The sequence below is a fragment of the Phascolarctos cinereus genome, unplaced genomic scaffold, assembly GCF_003287225.1.
Source record: "Phascolarctos cinereus isolate Bilbo 61053 unplaced genomic scaffold, phaCin_HiC Scaffold_9;HRSCAF=440, whole genome shotgun sequence".
NCBI classification, from domain to species: Eukaryota; Metazoa; Chordata; class Mammalia; order Diprotodontia; family Phascolarctidae; genus Phascolarctos; species Phascolarctos cinereus.
In genome coordinates, this window is record NW_027556402.1 from 263,002,468 (window position 1) to 263,023,740 (window position 21,273).

General features: G+C 56.3%; 1 protein-coding gene across 10 annotated transcripts in view; it reads left to right on the forward strand.

Annotated features, from left to right (window-relative positions):
* Positions 1-21,273, forward strand: part of TRPM5 (transient receptor potential cation channel subfamily M member 5) — a 48,063-nt gene that overhangs the window by 9,703 nt on the left and 17,087 nt on the right. For 7 of the 10 annotated variants that reach the window (XM_078148389.1, XM_078148386.1, XM_078148387.1 and 4 more), the window contains exons 4-18: positions 202-382; positions 2,760-2,926; positions 5,961-6,168; positions 8,160-8,224; positions 8,547-8,738; positions 9,349-9,451; positions 11,507-11,625; positions 13,385-13,738; positions 14,364-14,504; positions 15,637-15,760; positions 15,904-16,337; positions 18,143-18,255; positions 19,099-19,194; positions 19,934-20,192; positions 21,078-21,196. In XM_078148389.1, the coding sequence (XP_078004515.1) occupies positions 202-382; positions 2,760-2,926; positions 5,961-6,168; positions 8,160-8,224; positions 8,547-8,738; positions 9,349-9,451; positions 11,507-11,625; positions 13,385-13,738; positions 14,364-14,504; positions 15,637-15,760; positions 15,904-16,337; positions 18,143-18,255; positions 19,099-19,194; positions 19,934-20,192; positions 21,078-21,196 (2,675 nt within the window). The remainder of the gene's footprint in view (positions 1-201; positions 383-2,759; positions 2,927-5,960; positions 6,169-8,159; positions 8,225-8,546; positions 8,739-9,348; positions 9,452-11,506; positions 11,626-13,384; positions 13,739-14,363; positions 14,505-15,636; positions 15,761-15,903; positions 16,338-18,142; positions 18,256-19,098; positions 19,195-19,933; positions 20,193-21,077; positions 21,197-21,273) is intronic. The other 3 variants (XM_020970809.2, XM_020970810.2, XM_078148385.1) reach the window with 3 other exon arrangements.

Below are 21,273 nucleotides of genomic sequence, written 5' to 3' on the forward strand. Positions count from 1 at the left end.
CACACACACACACACAGGTCCTGTCTTCCCTCCCCCATTTGCCCCAGGCTGGGAGCTCCCTGAGGACAGGGCCAGGCCCCACACCAGCCTCCATCCCTGGATTTTTGCTAGCACAGTCCAGACAGCTGATGTTTAGAAAAGGCTTTCTGTGCACCAGCCCCTTCTGCGGGTCCGTCACTGGGTCACTTTTGCCTTCTGCAGTTCCTGAGGGTGCCCAGCACCCTGCCCCCCAGCATCCTCTTCGAGTTCATGGTCAGTGAGTGGCACCTGCCCACGCCCAACCTGGTCATCTCGCTGGTGGGCGAAGAGCGGAACTTCCCCATGAAGCCTTGGCTCCGAAACATCTTGCGGAAGGGGCTGGTGAAGGCCATGCAGAGCACAGGTCAGACCCTTCCTTCCTTGCCTAGGACAGGCCCTCACTAGGAGAGGCATCGATATTTCCAGCGCAGGCCCCACTCCCCTGTGCACACACATGCACACTCTCTTATATGCACATACATACTCTCACACATGCACACACAGTCATGCATGTAACACACTCTCATATGGACAGCACACACATGTACACACTCACATGTACACACAGTCACACACACTATACAATACTTTCACACATCCACAGAGCCACACATGTACACACACTCTCACCCCCACACACAGTCACACACGCACACACACTCTCTCATATACACAGCACACACACCTTCACATACACTCACACGCACATGCACACACTCACAATGCACGCACACTCACATGTGCACATAGTCACACATATACAGTCACATGCATACGTAGTCGCACACACAGTCTCCCATGTAACACTCATACGCTCTCTCTCATACACAGCACATACACACGTGCACACACATTCACATACACACACTCACACATGTAACACATTCACGCAGTCTCATATGCAGTCACACACATGCACTCACATGTACACACAGTCACACACACACAGACACACACACAGGGGCTTCACAGCCGGATCCCACATGGTACTTCCTAGACATCCAGACTCCTGCCCCTAGGGACTTGGGGGAGGGAGGAGGTGAGGACAGGATTTCCTTTTTGGCTGGGGCCAGGCCTATGGGATGGAGCTTCCTGCCCAAGGGCCCTTCTTAGGCACAGCCACTGAGCTTCCCTCGCCCTGATTGGGAACCTCCCCCAAAGGGCTCATGCATAGGGACAGATGAAGACGGTTTGCGCCCCATTTAGTGCACAGAGCCTCTGGAGTAATCCCACAGCTGGGGCTGCTGCTAACAATGATGAGGAAAACAGCTATCATTTACATAGCGCCTTCTATGTGCCAGGCAGTGCCAAGAGCATTACGATTATCTCGTTCTATATTCACAGCCACTGTGGGAGGTAAGTGCCACTGTTAGCTCATAATACAGATGGGAAGACTGAGGCTAAGACAGGGTCATTCCAGGCCCAGCACAAAAGCTAGCATGTCAAATAGCTACTTGAAACATTAAAACAGAGGCAACTGTGGTGGTGCAGAAAGCTGACCTTGGAAGACCCAAATTCAAATCTAGCCTCAGACACTTAACTAGCAGAGTGATTCTGGACAAGTCACTTAACCTCTGTCTACCTCAGATTCCTCAACTGCAAAATGAGGGTAATAATAGCGCCTACCTCGCAGGGTTGTCCTGGGGGCCAAATGAGGGGATGATACTCGTCCAGTACCTCGTAAACAGCAGACACGATGTAACTGGGGCTTCCTGCGCCCTGCGCAGTTTCTGAGGCACCACCCCTAGCCTTGTATCCCCTGGCGCCTCGTCATGTCATCAGTCTCATAAACGAGTAGCTGAGTCTTCCCCCTCAGAGGAGAGGCTGCCACAGAGGGAGACAGCGGAAAGGGGCTCACAGCATCACCCCCACCACAAACCCGGGAACAAGGTCAGAGGGGAAAGTGCCCATTGGAGCCAGGGCCAGTGGGTTCAAATCCTGACTGTGGGCCCTTCCAGCTCCCTCAGTGAGCATGACTGCTGTGAGGGCTGTGATCCTGGCTGCCTCTCAGTGGGCTCAGATGCACCCGGCAGGCACGGTGCCAGTGCCGCTCATGTTCTCAGCTCCCCATCACTGGTGCTACTCCTGCCCCCCGGCAGGCACGGTGCCAGTGCCGCTCATGTTCTCAGCTCCCCAGCTCCCACTTTATCTCTTCACGATTCCCCACGCAGCCTTTCCGGGCCACCTGACACAGGTTGGTGTCCATAGTCACAGAATTTTTGCTCCTCTTCCTCCTGCCGTTCATTCTTCTCCCACTTTCTGGTTTACTAAGCACTTTGCTGACAAATTGAAAGAGTGGAAGAGGGAGGTCAAAGGGCAAGAGCAGCTCCCCAGAGCTGACACTGGAAGGGACCTCGGGGCATTGGAGCTACCTCAGCCTGACTGGAGAATCCCTTCTCCAAGATGAGAAGCAGCCAGGGTCCTCCTTGGTGTTGAGTAGCTGAGCCAGGATTCTCTCCCTCACACTCTGATGCCAAAGTGGCCCTCCAAGCCCACCAGTCTTCCCACTGCATCCTGCTCCCTTTTCATGTGACCTTGGTTGGCTTTCTTTTCCACTCGTCTGGGCCTCAGTTTCCTCCTCTGGAAATTGAGGGGCCCCTTGCAGCTCCAGACTTTTGATCTTACATCTTGAACAGCTTAGATGCTAGGAGGACAGAGCCATCAGAACCAATGGGTCTGAGTTCACCACTGCAGAAAGCAGGGCAGACCCATTTTTCTCTCCCGCGGCTTTCCTCTGGCAGGGGCATGGATATTCACCAGCGCCCTGCGGGTGGGCCTGGCCAGGCATGTTGGACAGGCAGTTCGAGACCATTCTCTGGCCAGCACATCCACCAAAGTGAGGGTGATCACCATTGGGATTGTATCACTGCCCAGAGTCCTGCACAAGGAGGTTTTGGACAACTCTCAGGTATGTGGATCTAAGGACTGAGAGGCTGGGGGACAGCAGCCTACCTAGGAGCTGGGCTGGGACAAGGGAAGGCAGTCACAGGTTGCCTCCTCACAATTAGAGCTACTCTGGGATGGAATGAGCTGCCTTGGGAAGTAGTAAGTTCCCCATCACTGGAAGGATTCAAGGAGGAAATCCCTGGTCAAGAAGGCTGTGCAGGGTACAAGACCAGATTGCGTGATCACTAAGGTTCCTTCTAGCTCTTGAGATTCAGTGACTCACATGCCCTCCCTCTGCTAAGCCATATGGAGGGGAACACCCTGGGAGCAGGGGTGGAGAAGCGCATGTATGTGCTGGGGGTCAGGGGAGGGCTGAGGGTGTGCCTCACAGAAGGGTGGTAACAGACCCTAGGAATACCCCACTGCTGTGGTAGATACCTACCATGTGCCAGGAGTTTGAGATACAAAGACAGAGACAGTGTAGCCCTTGCCCCCCGAAAGCTCACATTCTACTCAGGGGAAACAACATGTACATAGATAAGTATGAATAAAAATAGATACAGAGTAAATATGAAGTAATTTTTGGAAGAGAGGGAGGCACTGACAAGAAGGCAATCAGGAAAGGCTTCCTGGAGGAGGCAGCTTTTGAGCTGAACTTTGAGGGATTCTCTGAAGCAGAGGGGAGGAGAGACAGGTGCACTGCAGACAAGGAGGAAAGCCTGGGCAAAAACACAGAGCTGGGAGGATTGTCCCATGTGAGGAATGGAGAGAGGTCCAGTCAGGCTAGCCCAAAGAATTTCTGAAGGAAAGGAATGAGCTCTTGGCCTGGAGTCAGTCTGTGAAGGACTTTGAATGCCAACAGGAAACGGTATGAAATTCTAACAATAACAGGGAGCTTCTGGGGTTCATAAAACATGGTCAGACCTGTGCTTTAGGGAAGTTGCTTTGGTGTCAGGGAGGAGAACAAATTAGAGAAGGAAGAGACTGAGGCAGGGAGACCAGCTTGTAATCAGAAGAGAGGAAGGCCCAGCCTAGCGTGGTGGCCAAGGGAGGGGAAAGAAGGAGATACACAGGAGAGGAGTTGGGGAATGGAACTGGCAAGACTTAGCAACCGACTCTGCGTAGTAAGGGGGAGTGCAACCAAGTGAGACTTGGAGGATGATGACAAGGCTACAAACTTGGGTGACTGGAAAAATGCTGTTACCCTCACCCACAACAGGAAGATAGGCAGAAGGAAGGGTTTGATGACCTTGATATACACTGATGTCTTGTGCCGAGGGCACAAGTCATAACCCCTCTGAACCTCAGTCTCTTCCTCTGTAAAATGAATGGCTAGATTTGAGCATCTCTCAGGTCCCAGTTAGGCTCATGAAGCCCTGTGAGACATTTTTTAACAGGCTTCTACGTGAGGCACTGAATAGTAGTGAACCTGGGGGTCTAGAGTGTTCCAGCTGTGCCATTAATTGCCACTTAGGCAAGCTCCTTTCTTGCTTTGGGCCTCGGCATCCCAATCTGTATTTGGCCCACATAGTCACTTTCTTCTCCTCGGGGAGTCCATCAGCCTCCTGTCCTGGGAACTCTGGATGCTGCTGAGTTGCTATAGTTTTGTTTGTGTGTTTGTTTATTTGTTTATTTATTTATTTTTGGTGAGGCAATTGAGGTTAAGTGACCTGCCCAGAGTCACACAGCTAGGAAGTATTATGTGTCTGAAACCAGATTTGAACTCAGGTCTTCCTGACTCCAGGGCTGGTGCTCTATCCACTGCTCCACCTGGCTGCCTATAGTTAGTTTTAAACAAGGCAAATCTCTTCTAGGAGAGGCGTGGGGCACTCTGAAGGGCCCTGACTTTGGACTCTGGTCTCTGGACACGAGACATGGGTTTTGGTCTGGCCTCCTAGGGCAGGGATGGGCTAGCTTGGAGGAGCAGGGAAAATATGGGACATCTCCCTCTGGATGTGGGGGAGAAGACAAGGTCAGGGTGTCCTTCCCTTCCCTGGGTGGGGCTCAGTTTCCACATTTGCACAGTGAGGGATTTTCACCAAATGAGACCCCTAAGGCCCCTTTGGGCTGTGACCTTCGATGTTCTCTGTTCCAAGGGCCCCTCCAGCCATGACAGCCACCATTCTGCATTCTAAGAGCCCCTCCTAGCCCCCATTCCATGTTCTAAGAGCCCTCTAGGCCCTGACAGCCCCATTCTGTGTTCCTCTCATCTCATGGTCAGCTCAGGGATTCTATGGATTGTCCTAGGTGTTGAGAGACATAGCCAGCAGATGGCAGTGCTGTCCACAGTAAAAATGGACAGGGTCCAAGCCCTTAGCTGGGAGTCACAGAAAGGGTGTGACCAGTAAAGGGAAGCAGGGCCTGCCAATGAGCAGAACCTGAGAGGGCCCCCCCCAGCAACTGCTGTCTGTTCTCATCCCTAGGTACCCTGGCCCCCCAGGACTCCCCAGGGCCCCTCAGCCTCGGTGTCTTTTTTTTATATTAATTTATTTTTAGTTTTCAACAATCACTTCCACATGCTTTTGAGTTTTAAACTTTCCTCCAGCCTCAGTGTCTTACACAGAAGTGAGAGTTGAGCCCAAAGCTCCCTCCATCACCCCGACATCCCATCTCTCTTGACTCTCTCTGGGCCTCAGTCTCCTCATCTGGAAAATTAGAGGGTTCTTTCTAGCTCTATGACATGATGATTCTGTCAGCTTTTCCTGAGCTCCCTTTGTGTGCCTAAATCTGTGCTCAGTTACATTGTAGAAGCAGGGGAGGCATTGAGTGTAATGACTGTAGGTAGTGTAATTGAGTGTAGGAAGCCAAGGCCTTAGGGGCCCAGTAAAGAGCGCAGGCCCTGCAAGCTCAGTCCTGTCCTCAGGGTTAATGCCCCCTTCCCCCCAAGACAGTGCCCTCAGAGAGCTTCCCATCCAATGTAACAGGCAGAGAATGTCCCACTGGAGGGGGCAGGGCAGTGTGCTGGACTCAGGCCTGGAAGGCCAAGGAAGGCTCCTGCCCTTGCCCAGTCACTCTCACACATACGGCTTCTGTTTCTGCTGCCGGCCTGAGTCTAGAACGAGAACCCAATCCCCTACAAGTCGGATGACAACAGCCAAGGCACCCTCTACTCCTTGGACAGCAACCACTCCCACTTCATCCTGGTGGACCCCCTGCTGGATAGAGGCCCAGCCTCAGCCAGAGCCGCTGGGCACGGAGACCCAACCACCAGGCTCAGGCTCCTGCTGGAAAAGCATATCTCAGAGCAGCGCACGGGCTATGGAGGTAAGGGAGCTCCCTTGCGCCCCTTGTCCCAGGCTCACTTCTCACCCTCCTCCTTACAGGCAGCGGTCAGGAAGAGAAGCCACTCGGATGCCAGCTTCCTGGGGATGGCTGGGCTTCCTTCCTTCCTCTTCTTCTTTGTGGGTGAGCAGAGCCCCATGCCAGGAAGGGCTGGCTAGGGAAGAGGCAGGTCCTGCCCTCCTGGGACTCAGAGCCTTTCAGAGGCTTGAGATGTCAGTGCAGATGACAGTGACATGATGTGGTGGAGGAAGAGCCGGCCTTGAAGTTAGGGAGGCCTGGAGCCCCAATCTGCCTTGTCCACTCACAGGATGTTGTAGCCTGAGCAAGCTACATCTGCTTCTTGTCTACTGTAGCACAGTAACACAAAGGCCTGGAAGCTTAGAATTCCTTTTTTTTTTTTTTAAGAAAGTTGTATTCTATTTATTTATGGCAATTGGGGTTAAGTGACTTGGCCAGGGTCACACAGCTAGTAAGTGTCAAGTGTTTGGTCTGAGGCCGGATTTGAACTCAGGTCCTCCTGACTTTAGGGCCAGTACTCTATCCACTGCGCCACCGAGCTGCCCTGAAAGCTTAGAATTCTAAGAGGGATTTCTGCTGGGATTTGGGTGTGAGCAGACCCATCTGAGACCCTGCCCCTAGCCCAGGTCCGAATTATTCACAGTGTTACAGAAGGGCCCTCCTGCCCCTGCCAGCTGCCCATGGCCTTTCTGCTAAGTATAGTAAACTGTGTTAATTCCTTGAGGAAGGAAGGTGGCGCAGCCTGGGGACCTGGAGCCTCTGGTGTCTTCTCTGGGCCTCTCAGGCAGGGTCCGATCTTGTGGAAGCGATGAGTTGGGCTAGGAGAGGCAGCAGGGCACTGAACATGTGTCCCTCCCTCTCTGTAAAATGAACAGATTAGACCAGCTGCTCTGAGGGCCTCCAGTCTCAGCTGCATGTCTGCAGTACTTCAAAAGCTGTGTGTCGGGGCAGCTAGGTGGAGCAGTGGCTAGAGCTCTGGAGTTAGGAGGACCTGAGTTCAAATCCAGCCTCAGACACTTGACACTTACTAGCTGTGTGACCTTGGGCAAGTTGCTTAACCCCAATTGCCTCACCAAAAAAGAAAAAAAAAAGAGCTGTGTATCTCCAGTATGACTAGGTGGTGTGCACTTTCTAAATGATGCCATGGAATTCAAGCCAGATTTAGCACCAGGGTTGTCTGCCTGAGCCACTCACTCCCTGACTTCTTCCTTTGGTCAATTGCAATTGTATCCAGTCTCTGCTTGGTCCTCAGCATGAGGGAGGGGGTGAGCAAGGCTTCTCTTCCTTACACAATGACCGTATTGGTAGCCTCAGACCTCCAAGGAGGAGCCCGGGGCTTCGGGCTAGCCCAACATCAAGAGCCCCTCCTTACATTTATCTCTGCCTCAAGCTGGAGTGCATGGTACCATCTTCTTGCTGGGCTGGACATGAACTGAATGGATGAGTTCATTGTGTCTTCTGATCAACTTTATTTAGACCATTAGCTGAGAAAGACGGAAAGAGGAAGAAGAGAGAGAAAGGAAGACGGAGATAGAAACAGGGAGAGAGGGAGAGACAGACAGACAGAGAGAGACAGACAGACAGAGACAGACAGAGAGACAAACAGACAGAGACAGACAGACAGACAGAGACAGACAGAGACAGAGACAGACAGACAGAGAGACAGACAGACAGAGACAGACAGACAGAGACAGACAGACAGACAGACAGAGACAGACAGACAGAGTCAGAGAGACAGATAGACCGAAAACTCCCTTGCTTCAGAACTGTTCATACAGCCGGCACCTGACGTCACAAACTTAGCTTTCGCCAGGACTTGCTTCCTCAAAGACTTTCTGCAGACAAGCCTTCTTTAACCAGCAGAACATTTCTCGGACCCAAGCTTACACAAGTTTCAGTGCAAAGTCTGTCACTCCAGCCTTAGATCCAAGCTTTACCGTCCTTTCCCATTCCAGGAAAAGGCAGCATTGAGATCCCTGTACTTTGTCTACTGGTCAATGGTGGCCCATGCGCCCTAGAGGTAAGAAGTTGAGCCTGGGGCTAGAAGACTTCCCTTTCCTGGGGTAGCCCAGATGGTCTCTCAGGCCCCTCCCAGCATGGGGGTTCTGTGCTTGAAGGTCCCTCCACTGACTTCCTCCTGATCCCAGATTCATTTTCCTTCCCCCCACCCTCCCAACCTTCCCCTAACTCCTGAGCAGAGGGCTCCCGGAGCCCCACTAAGGTTCCCTGGATGAATTTGAAGGAGGGGGCTGCTCCTTTGCCACTGGGCCCTTGGGTGTAGCTAGTGTCCCCCTCGCCATGCCCTCCCCACCGACTAGGTCCTTTGGGCTGGGGGGTGGTAGCAAATTTTCCAGGCAGTGGAGAACTCTGCCCCTTGGCTGATCCTGGCGGGGTCAGGCGGCATGGCGGACATCATCGCAGCCCTGATGAGCCAGCCCCACCTCATTGTGCCCCAAGTGACGGAGAAACACTTTAAGGAGAAATTCCCCACTGCAAACTTCTCCTGGGAGGACATCCTCCACTGGACGGAGCTGGTACGTCAGCTTCGAGGCATCTTCCCTCCACGGAGGCTGCGCGCCCACTCTGAGAGCAGCAGCGGCCAGGGGGGAGGCCTTGGGAGGGGGGGCCTGGTCTAGCGTGGGCGAGTCCCCGTCGTGAGACTCGGAAGGACCTGACTGAGAGTCTGCGAATCGCTCAGGGTCCTGCTTCTAAAGTGCTTGACACCCCTTGGCTCATCGATTCTCACCACAGACCTGTGAGGAGGCAATGCAGGCATTGCTATCCCCATTTCACAGATGAGGGGACTGAGCCTCTGAGAAATGAAGGAGACTCGCCCGTGGCCACACAGCTAGGAAGGGTCAAAGACAGAATAGAAATCCCCCAACTGTGGTCCGGCAGGCTGTTCACTAAATCATCCCTTGCCCTTCACCCTGCCCCAGCTCTCACCCCACCCCTACAGCTAGATCTCCTACTTCCTGGTTATATGGCCCTGAGCAAAGCTGTCCCCTTCTCTGGGCCTCAGTTTCCTCACCCCACCCAGTACTCCCAGCACCTTCAGCCTTCCCTGGTGGGAGTCAAGCTCAGGTCACTTGGGAGGTTCCAGCACCCAGGAGCTGGCCTGAGCCTTGCTCCTGCCCCTGACAGCTCCAGGCCATCACTGCCCAGCAGCACCTCCTCACTGTCCATGACTTCGAGCAAGATGGCTCCGAGGAGCTGGACACAGTCATCTTGAAGGCGCTAGTGAAAGGTAAGGATGGAGCTTGCCATGGGGGAGTCGGGAAGCCATTCTCTTTTCTCCTCCATAACACCTTTGGGGGTACCTGCCCGTCAGCCCCTCCTATCACTAAGCAGCCTCAGGTTTGGCCTCAGGCCAGATGCTTCTTGGCTGCATGGACCAGTCCGAGTCTGTGCCTCAGTTTCCCCTTCTATAAAAGGAGGGGGTTGGCCTCCAAAATCTCTAAGGCCTCTTCTAGCTCTATGTCCAGATTCCAGAGTAAAGCGGTGGTGAGCAGGGTAGCAGTGGTCTGTTCTCTGAGAGTCTGGCCCTCAAGCCAGACTCCGGGCAGCTGGGGACAGGGTTGTGTGGTGGAGAGCCCCAAACAAGGCATGGAGAGAGATCTGGGTTGGGCTCTCATCTTTGCCACTTCCTGGCTGGCAGCAGAACTGTTACCAGACTGTTCAGGCCACTTCTGGGGCTGTTTCCCCTCTTGTAAAGTGAGGACAATTAGTCTGGGGGTTTAGCGGACCAAAGCTCCTCTCCTTCCATGGCCTGCTCGTGCTCCAGGCCTGAGTCAGACAGCAACAGCTTTAGCAACCCCCTCCCTGGGGGAGCGAAGATGACGGCCCGATGCAAGAGAAACGCTGAGCTCCTGGGATGACCCGGTGGCAGGGTATGGCAGTGAGCGCGTCCTGCCCCACTGTGAGCACTGTCTAGCACCCAGGCTCCATGCAGCAAACATTCAGGAAGCCCCTCTCAGGCACAGGGCCTTCAGCTGGGTGTCCACCCAGACCCACAGCTGGGATGAGGCCCCTCCTGCCCTCCTGGAGCTCACGGGCTAGGAAAGGCACAAGGCACCAGCCCAGACAAGTGCCGTCACCCACAGAGTCGCAGAACAAGTGTCCAATGCACTTGGTGGCCCCTGCCAGTCACAGGCTCAAGGCTAGAATGGACCAGGAGCCAGCTAGACCAACCCTGTTGTTTTACAGGAGAGGAAACCAAGGCCAGGGAAGCAAGGGGATTTGTCCAGTCTGCCAAGTAGTAAGCATCAGAGGGGAGAGAGGAAGCCAGGTCCTCTGTCTGGTTTCTGGGTCCTGCTGGGGACATAGTGGTGGGCGGAGGCTGGTGCCAGAGAGACCCCCCCCACACACACACCCTAGTGAGATCAAGGGGCTCAGACACATCCTTTCCAGGGCAATCTTTCTTTTCAGTGTCCTTGGGAGTAGCTCACCAGGGAGCCCGGCTAGCTACTTGCTATGGCCAGGGAAAGGGCAAAAATGCCTGGAAGTCACCCCTTAGATCCCAGGAAGGTCACAGACCTTTGAAGGCCCTCAGCTAGTGATCAGGGGTTCTTGATCAAGGCCCTTTGTGGGCATCCCGACCTCCCCCAGTCCAGGAGGTCACAGCTTTCAGCGACCATCCTTCCCCTCCTCCTCAGGCTCCTTTAAAAGAAGAAGATTGGATCCAAGGGTCTCAGAAACCCTGCCCTCAGCCCTCTGCACACACCCGGAACTCGAAAGCCTGGTGTCTTGTGTTCCTGACAATCTGAGTCCAGAACTCAGCACTACAAGCATGTGGAATAGTGGGGCAGGACAGGACAGAGAACCTTTCTGAATGAGGTCTCTGGGGACTCCTGCTCACCTCCATTTCAAAAGAGGCTCGCCTTTTTTGCTGAATGTGTGTGAAAGGTTGTCTCTGGCTCAAGAAACTGGTAAACCAAAGACTAAGATGTTTTTAATATCAGACCCAGGCTGGCAGCTGGATAAGGTGGCAGAGCCAGAGGCAAGGGGCAAAGTCCAAGCTGGACCTGCAGAACATGGCCACGAAGGGTGCAGGGGCTGATCCTCGGACCAGAGAGGGCTACTCCAGTGACACACCAGACTACAAGCTTGTCTAGGACTCTGAAGTTGGCCTCGAGCTAGCTCATCTGCCTTGCCCAGAGCCCTCTGCTGAAGAGTGCCCTGAGCCAGCACCCCCTTCATCAGCCCTAGGGACTGCCTGGGGGTCACAGGCCTCCACACCCCGACTTCAGCATTGACGTCCCCTTCTTCTCACTCTCACTGGCCATTCTCTTCCTCCCTGCAGCCTGTAAGAGCCACAGCCAGGAGGCCCAGGAGTACCTGGATGAGCTGAAACTGGCCGTGGCCTGGAACCGCATCGACATCGCCAAGAGCGAAATCTTCAGCGGGGATGTGGAGTGGAAGGTAGCCTGTGGCGGTCTGGCCGTGGCCTCCAGCTCTGTCTCCATCCTTTCCGTTTTCTGTCTCTTCACTGGAAATGACTTAGAGTCCCTTTCCAGCCCGGCCACATTCCCATTCCCATTCCAAACGTCCGAGCCTCACTGAGCTGGCCTCAAACGAGAGGCTGGTATTGGGGGGTGGAGGGTAAGAGCAGCCCTCGGAGAGGTCCTTGGCCCAGAAGCAGTTGAGGCAAAGGGAAAGTGAGCCTGGTGAGCAGAGCCTTCAGTCTGCCAATGGTGGTGCCTACTAGCATGCCCACCAGGGCAGCCTCCCAGGCCACTATCTGCGACAGGAGAGCTGTCCATGGCTATCTGGCCTGAGGCTGTCCAGCCCACTTGTTCAGCCTCCCTTAAATCATGTATTCATCCTGAGCCCATTTCCTGTGGCTACCCCTTCTTGTGGTAACCAACCTCATCAAGGTCACTCTCTAATGGACAGAGAAGGGTGGCAAAGGGCACAGAGCTTTTGTCAGGCAGGAGGACCTAGGGCCCAACTCCGCTCTGCTCCTGGCCACCCGGGTGACTCACCTTCATCTGTAGACCAGCCGACAGACCTGGAGGATCATCAAGGTGGCTCCCAACTCTCACACTGTGACCTCACGCTTCCTTTCAAGGGGCAAGAGGGGCTTCCTGGCTCCTCTCCTAGTCTGGGGGGGGCCCACCCCACCCCACCCCACCCCCCATCCCCACCTTCCTAGGTTCGGTTTGGTTTAGTGGGCTTCACCTGCAGCCTTTGCTTCCTCAGAACCACACCCAATGGCGGTTGGGACCCTGACTCTGACCCTAACCTCTCTTCTGTCAGGAGCCATAGTCACCATTTCTGACCAAGGAAACTCCATCTTCTCAATCAGTCCTCAACCTCCCCCCTCCACACCCCCAACCCCATCCTCTCAGAAGAGCAAGCTCTTGACAAGCTGGACGCTCATTGGACCTCTTCCCCTTTATTCCCCACCCCCTCCTCCCTCACCCCCTCTACAGTCAGGCTACACTGGTCTCCCTGCTAGTTTTCCCATGTAATACCCAACTCCCATCTCTAAGCCTTTGCCTTGGCTGTCCCTCCCATCTGGAGTGCTCTTCCCCCCTCACTGCCAAGCTGTGCCTTCTTCTCCCAGACCTTCCATTTACTCTGTACTGTCTTGTGTGGACCTAATCATTCTGTGTGTCTCTCATTCAAATAGGACCTTCTGGAGGGCAGGGATTGGTTTGGCCTGGCACATGGTACACACTTCCTGTTGACTGAAAAGGGAGGAGTGGAAGGAGCTGTTGGGCCGGGCATCCCTGTGACTCCCTCTCTAGGAGGGAGAGATGCCCCCATCTGCCTGAATCAACTCAGCCTCTTCCTGACCACCCACTCGCTCCTTCTCTCCATCTCTGCCTCTACTTTTTCTCTCTCCTTACTTCTCTAGTCATGTTTCATCCTGTCTCTCCCACTTTCTCTTCCTCTCTCTTTTTCTGTTCATCTTCCTCCTCCTCCCTCCTCCTCCTCCCCTTTCTCCTCTTCCCCTTCTTCCTCCTCCTCCCTCCTCCCTTGTTTTTCTTCTCCTCTTTCTCCTTCTCCTCTTCCTTCTCCTCCTCCCTCCTCCTCTTCCTCCCTCTTCTTCCTCTTCCTCCTCCTCCCTCTTCTTCCTCCCTCCTCCTCCTTCTCCTCCCCTCCCAGAGCCCTAGAGCTGTTGTGGCTCCCTATGACCCCTCACTCTGTCCCTGGTGACCTTCTGACCCCACAGTCCAGTGACCTGGAGGAGGTGATGATGGATGCCCTGGTGAATGACAAGCCGGAGTTCGTGCGGCTCTTTGTGGACAACGGTGCCAGCGTGCCCGACTTTCTGACGTACGGGCGGCTGCAGGAACTGTATCGGGCGGTCCCCCAGAAGAGCCTCCTCTTCCACCTGCTCCTCAGGAAGCACGAGGAGAGCAAACTGACCCTAGCCGGGCTGGGGTGTGGGCAGCCAGGCAAGGAGCCGCTGGGGGAGCCCCCCTCATTCTCCCTCCACGACGTGGCCCGCGTCCTCAAGGACTTCCTCCATGATGCCTGCCGGGGCTTCTACCAGGACAACAGGCTGGCCAGCTGCAGGAGGGCTGTGAGTCACGGCCGGGGGCGGGGAGGTCCCTGAGCCTGCCCCCTCCAAGGCCCCTCGGATGCCATCAACCCAGCCCGAGCAGAGGGCCCGAGGCTTACCCGAGACACATGGCCAGGCAGGGGCAAGGAGCCCTGGTCTCTGGACCCCCCAGTCCAGGGCCGTTTCACAGCACCCCACTTCCTCCCAAGTAAGAGGTGTAAACGCCACGTCGAGGTTCAGCCTCAGAATTTACCGTCACTTTCTAGGCACTTATTAAAGGCTTGCTAGGTACCTGGCAGTGGGCTGGGCAGACCAGAAGTGAAAGCTGCCTTGGGTGATGCTGGGCTCTGCCTCTCTGGAGGTCTGCAGTCAGAAGCCGGATGGCCCTCCCCCAGGAAAGTCACGATGGGCAGCCTTCCTGGCATGGGATAGGCCAGGTTGCCCCCAGGCCCTTGCTGTTAAATTTAGGGATTCACGTCTGAGCTTCAGCCTCTGCCCTCATGGGGCTTATAGCCTAGCAGAGACAGAGGCCGTCAGCTCAGGGTTCTGTGGGGGCGAAGGGGGCCCCGGGTTGGTCTCAGATTCCCTCCTTGTGGTCACTGCCCTGAACTGTCAGCACCTGAGCCCTGTCCATTCTTCTGTCCAGGACAAAGTGACCACCAAGCGCCTTGGTGGGCCAAAGTGGGCCCTGGACCTGACCCGGAGGAGCACGGCACCCTGGAGGGACTTATTCTTGTGGGCTGTGCTCCAGAATCGGCACGAGATGGCCAACTACTTCTGGACCATGGTGGGTGAGCTGGGCTGGGGGTGGGGAGATTGGGGGAGGGTCACCTCCCCTCAGCCTGGGCAATGTCTATGGCCAGGGCAGACTCTGGCCTCCCCCACCCCACCCTCACCCCATGTGGGAGAGGCCCACGAGGGGCAGGCTGAGGGAACAGGGGTGGAATCCCAGGGTGAGGAACCCATTTGGCAGAGGAGAGCCCTGAGGCTCAGAAGAGACAGAGACAGTCTAGGTCACACAGTGAGGCGTAGATGGGGCTGATCCTGCCTGCTCTCCTGATTTCCAACCCAGGACTCCTTCTGCCAGGGGACCAGACCCAGCCCTCCATGAGATGCAAAGGGGCCTGTGTGTGTCTGCTTCTCCATCTCTCTCTCAGGGAGTGGACAGATTAGTAGGAAAGGTCGTGAGACTCAGATATCCTCGTCCCCAGCTAACAACAGTTCTAGGCAGAACATGGGAACGGCATTGAGAGGTGTACTTGGGGAGGGGGCTGGGCAGGAGGTCCAAGGGACAGATCATGTTCAGCCAGGGGACGGGGGGGGGGGGGGGGGGCTCAGTGATCATGCTGGCTGGCCCCCTCCTACCTCTGGGGAAGGGAAGCTTCCAGCTCTGAGATTCTACCGGGGGAGCAGAGGAAAGGGAGGACAGATGCTGTAGGGGAAGTCTTCCCAATGGGGTGGAACGGAGAACTGGGCTGAAGAGTCAGGGCTGACTGAGGATGCAAACCTGGGAGAGGGGAAGGCTGAGGAGGCATATGCAGGAGCTCCATTGTGGAGCCACAGGGCACAGAGCACTGAGCTGAGAGTGGAGAACACCCAAGTTCAAATCCAGCCTGAGACACTGACTAGCTATGTGACCCTGTGCAAGCTACTGACCTCTGTCTGCCTCAGTTTCCTCAATTGTCAGAGGAGCATAATTACAGCACCTACCTCCAAGGGCTGTTGTGAGGACTTAGCCCAGTATCTGGCATACAGGAAGTGCTTAATAAATATTTGTTCTCTTCCTCCCTCCCCTCGGGGAGGCTCCAGCCTGCAGCTGGTAATGGGGGACTGAGGCTTCAGGGAGGGGGTGAAGGTGTGGCTTGGGAAGGGGTATCCTTCCTGGGGTTTATGCAGTCAGTCTGACTCCCTTCCCACAGGGGCAGGAGGGTGTGGCTGCCGCCCTGGCTGCTTGCAAGATCCTCAAAGAAATGTCCCACCTGGAGACCGAGGCCGAGGTGGCCCGGAGCATGAAGGAAGCCAATTATGAGCATCTGGCTTTGGGTGAGTGTTCCTGAGTGGCAGAGTCACCACCAGCCTCGCCATGTGCGATTTTAGTCTGCTTTTGGAGGGGGAAGCGTCCAGGCCTCGGGAGGTGGCCACCCGCGGTGCCTGCCCCAGTCAGACCGTTCCTGGACTCGTGTCAGGTCCTGAGGCCCACCTTTTGGGAGCCAGAGAGCGTCTAAAGGAAGGCATCCAGGAGCCTGTGTGTTACATTAGGGTGTGTGGAAGGGCCCAGAGAGGAGGAGACTGGGGAACCTGGAGGAGAGTCCAGCCCGGCCAGCTGTGCGTAGCCTGGGGTGTCAAACCAAGTACGTCCTGGTCTGTTTGGAGCAGGCTGGCACGTGTGTGCAGGTGGAGCATGTGGGGAGGGCAGCTGGTGGATGCCAGGCTGGGTATGCAGGCCACCGAGCCCTGCCTCCTGTCCTGGACAGAGCTCTTCAGTGAGTGTTACAACAACAGTGAGGACAGAGCCTTTGCCCTGCTGGTGAGAAAGAACCAGGACTGGAGCAAGACCACTTGTCTGCACCTGGCCACTGAGGCTGACACCAAGTCCTTCTTTGCCCACGATGGTGTCCAGGTGAGCTGACCTTCCCCCACCCCAAGATCCCATTAGGAAGTGGGGGGAAGGGGAGGGAAGAAAGGGGGGAGGAGGAGGGAGGAAAGGAGGGAGGGGAGGGAGGAAAGGAGGGAGGGGGCATCCAAAGAGCCAGCTGGTATTCCAGGCCAGACAGGGCACCAATGACCCTGTTACAGTTCAGCAGCCTGGGGCCTCAATGACACCGGTGGGCAGGCTGACCTAGCAAGACAAATGCAAACAGGGTCATGGACATTAAAAAGGGGGTGGGAGGAGAGGAAGGAGGTAGGACAGATGTCTTCAAGCATATGAAGCCTGTGTGTGGAAGAGGGATCAGCCAGGCCTCAGAGAGGCTCAGCCCTATTGGGAATTGGCCCCAGAGGGGCTGAGCCCAGCTCTCCTTGGCCTCAGTGGGGCTCAGACCCAGCAAGATGGGCCTCAGGAGAGCTCAGCCCCATTGGGGATCAGCTCAGTCTAGCTCTGCTTGGCCCCAAGAGAGCTCAGCCTGGCTCTACTTGGCCCTAGCGGGGCTCAGACCCCAGCAGGATGGGCCCCAGAAGAGCTCAGCCAGGCTAAGCCCCACTGGGCTCTCCTCTGCCCCAGGGGCACTCAGCCCCACTGGGGATCAGCTGCAAGAGGGCTCAGCCTGGCTCTACTCAGCCCAGCTCTCCTTGGCCCCAGGGGGGCTCAGCCTAGCTCTGCTTGGCCCCAAAAGGTTGAACTGGGGGTTACAAGGTGATGCAAGGTCAGGAAGGTTTGCTGACCAGTGAGCCAGCTCATCTGGGAAAGGGGCCCAGTGGGAGAAGGTGGGGGGAGAAGGTGGGCTCTGTTCCTCTGCTAGCATCACTTCAGAGACTTGTAGATGGGTGGGGCCAAGCCTTTGAAGTCCCTTCCAGCTATGAGCTCTGGTGATTCTTCAGCCCTACACCGCCTCGGGAAGGCTGCCTGGAGGCCAGAAAGGCGACAGAGCATAGATGCCTCGGGATGGAGGAAATCTCCCCCCCCCCACCCCAGGGATGGGATGTACAAGAGGGCACATCCGTGTGGTCCCAGACTCCGGTGGCCCCCTCTTGCTGGGTCCTCAGCTGGGTGTGGCCCGGGCACCTGTCTTTGTTTGAAGAGGGGGAGGGAGAGGAGGAGGCAAGTCTCAGGAAAGGCTGGCCTGGAAGGAGGAGGAAGAGGAGGATTTCAGGCCAGAAACAAGGAGAGAGCTCAGGCCTAAGGGAATGCCCAGCATGGCTGGAACATAGAGGGTATGAAGGGGAAGAGTGGAAACCAAGACTAGAAGGGTAGGCAGGGTCAAAGAGTGGAGGGCCTTGAATGCCAGTGAGAGGACTTTGGGTGTCTCTGGTCCCTGCAGCCCTGACCATTCAGGGACACTGAGAAATCAGCATAATCAGTGGCACAGGAGTTAGAATCCAGACTCTGCTCCCCAGATGGACCTCAGTTTCTTCATCTGTAAAATGGGGTGCCCAGATGGTATCTCTGATCATTACGATCACAGAGTTACAGCAAGAAGGGCTGGCCAGGCTAGCCCCACACTTTACACTTGGGGACACTCAGTCCCAGGCAGGTGAATGGCCTTGTCCCAGGTTACGCAGGTTGGGTGTAACAGAGAGAGGGCCCCAGGCTCCAAACATGGACCGTAAGAGCCTCCTGCTTTCGATCAGGCCCTCAGAAAGGCTGGAGGTCAGAAGGCCCTTGGGACTTGTCGCCACACGCAGAGTGTGGGGACAAAGGTCTCGATACTGGAGCGATGGGGACCCAGCAGGGAATGTCCTATTGGTGAACATCTCCCTCCAATGTAGGCCTTTTTGACCAAAATCTGGTGGGGAGACATGGCCACGGGCACCCCCATCCTGAGGCTGATCTGTGCTTTTTGCTGCCCCCTCCTCATCTACACCAACCTGATTACCTTCAGGTAGGATGGCACCCAAGGTGTGCAGGCCTTGCAGAGCCCAGAAGGCCAAAGTCACTGGGGAACCCATCCCTTCCCTTGGGGGGAGGGGGGAGGGGAGAGGCAGAGGAGAAATCTCAGAAGGCCCTGAGGGAAGGGGACCAGCGGGCCTACAGAGGAGGCCAAGACGCCACCCACGGGCAGCCTGGAGCAAATCGGGAGACAGGAAGGAAGGGCTCCTTCCGGCCTCGATTCCCTGAGCCAGTCACTGGAGCCGGCAGGAGGCCGCGGCTGGAGCACCCTCGCAGAGCACCTACTGAAAACGGCCCTCCTCCCGGGTCACGTCACTGCGGGAGGGGGAGGGCCCATCTCCCTTCCTTCTCTCCTCCCTCCCCCTCCTCCTCCTCCCCCGCCTTCCCTTCCTTCTTTCCTTCTTTCTTCCTTTTCTCCCTCCCTCCCTTCCTCCTCTCCTTCTTTTCTTTCCTCCCTCCCCCCTTCCTCCTTCTCTCCCTCTCTCCTGACCCCAAGGGCTCTAATGCCTCTCCCCTCCCCCGGAGTCCTTCCCTGCTTCCCCCCTCTCTCCCCTTTGCCCCCCAGCCTGGGGTGGGGCTGCCTGGGGTCCACATCTCATCCCTCCTCTTGGCCTCCTGGAGGGTGGAGCCTTCGGCTCCCCAGTGCCTAGCATGGTGCTTTCTTTCCCCTTGGCTGGTGCTTTGTGAACTGCTGCTTGAATTGCCCACTTGCACATCCCACCCCTGGGATATTGGGGGAGCTTCAGGGGTCACCAGAGCAGGTCCGGCCTTCAGGAAGCAGCTCCAGAGGACCCCAAACCCTGGGCCCGATGTCCCTGCTCTGGGTCTCTTACAGTGAGGAGCTTCCTCTGAGGAGCAGGCTGGAGCCCTTCCGAGAGCTGGACAGCCTGGACACAGAGAAGCTGCTGCTTTTCTCCTCCCCCAGCATCAGGTGGGGCGAGGGATTCCAGGCCTGGGGGTGGAGGAGCCTGGGGGAGGCCTGCTGGGAGATAAGGCGGGCAGAAGGAGGGGACCCCCGGGACAACGAGGGCAGAGGCTCCTCCTGAGGCCTCCCCATTTCCTCAGGGGTGGCCCAGGCCTCAGTTTCCAATCTTCCAAGCTCCGGCGGAATCACGGGGACGCAGAGCCTTTGGCCACTCTTTGCTGACCTAGGTCAGGACTGGGCTCCCCATGACAGCCCTGCCAGGAGGGCCAGACCCGACCCAAACTGGCCAGTGTTGAGTAAACAGGGACTGCGTGCTGGGTCTGGTCCTGGACACAGAGGCAGATCAGAGCATAGTCCCTGCCCTCAAGGAACTTCCCTTCCGCCGGGAAGATTCCATAGAGGGAAGAGAGGCTAGTGGGAAGGATGCTGACCTTGTCATCCGAGTATGGGGCTTCAAATCCCAACCCAAATACCTACCAGCTGGGTGACCGTGGGAGAGTCATAGCATGCCACTGGACCTCAGTAAAGGCGGTAAAATGCAGGTGTCGGATGTGATGGATTCTTCCAGCTCTGTGACCCTTGCAAGCATGCTGCCTCCCCACCTCCACCTCTCAGCAGTCTCAGGTGCCAGGGCAGCGGCAAGGGTAGAGCCTCTGGCCCCAGCCACCCACCCAGCAAAGAGCTTCTCTGCACCTGCCCCCAGACCTGCCTGACATTTTTATCATTTCCTGTCTTTGCTGCGCAGGAGGGACGAGCCATCAGAAGGGAGGAGGGCTGGGGGGGCCTGGGCCGAGGCCAGCCCTTTCCTGCTGTCCCGGTGGAAGAAGTTCTGGGGGGCTCCCGTGACCGTGTTTCTGGGGAACATGGTCATGTACTTTGCCTTTCTCTTCCTGTTCACCTACGTGCTCCTGGTGGACTTCCAGCCCCCTCCAGGAGGCCCCTCGGGGCCCGAGGTGGCCCTCTACTTCTGGGTCTTCACTCTGGTGCTCGAGGAAGTCCGGCAGGTCAGTCGTGACTGGCCGGGTTCCCCTGAGGGGGGAGGGTGTGTGTGTGTGTGTGTGTGTGTTTGGGGGGTTCCCCTGAGGAGGCAGGGGTGTGTGAGTACCCAGGGACAGACTTGTCCCACCTGTGCCACTGACTGTGGGATCTTGGCCATGACATTTCCTTGCTTGGTGCCTCAGTTTCTCCAGCTGTCAAATGAGGGGATGGAATGAGATATAAGGTCACTTAGTCAGTTAACAAGCACAGACAAAGTATCTGCTATGTGCCAGGCACTGTGCTAAGTGCTGAGGAGACAAAGAAAAGTGGAAGAGGGGCCCTCCCCTTGGGGAGCTCCCAGTCTAACGGGGAGACAACCATGTATGAGGAAGCTAGAGACAGGATACACTGGGGATGCTTCCACAGGGACATGCCCACATGGTGGAAATGTCCCCCAAGATGCCCTCCATGGGGGAGATGCCCCCTGAAATGTCCCCTATGGTGGAGATGTCCCCCACGGTGAGGCAGTGAATTAAGGGGGATCAGGGAAGTTTGAGTGGAGGGAAAGCCTCCCAGGCCAGGAAGACGGCCAGAGAAAACGGTCAGTTGGTTTGCAGGCCTAGGAGCCTCTGAACGAGGGAGGGAGGTCTAGGGGGCAGAGTGCTGCCCTCAGCACCAGGGTCTGAGTGCCTCTGACAAATCCAGGTTCTGTGACCCTGGGCACATCACTGTATCTCGAATCTGATTCCAGACTGAGCCCTGACCCAGGCTGCAGATTGGTCCTTGGCTGGGACCCCTGCCCCTAATCTGGCGGGTTGGCTTGGCCAGTATGCCTTGGAATCGGGGAACCTCCCCAAGGCAGAGATCCCAGGGCCCACGGCCATGGCAGTTAGTGTTTTCTCCCACCCTAGGGTTTCTTCACAGATGAAGACAGCAACCTCCTGAAGAAATTCAAGGTATATGTGGAGGACAACTGGAATAAGTGCGACATGGTGGCCATCTTCCTCTTCATTGTGGGTGTCACCTGCAGGTGGGTCTTCAGGGCTGCTTGTCCCCTGGGCCCCCTCCTGGCAGCTCAGCCAGTGGGCACCGCCCGGTCTTAAGAGC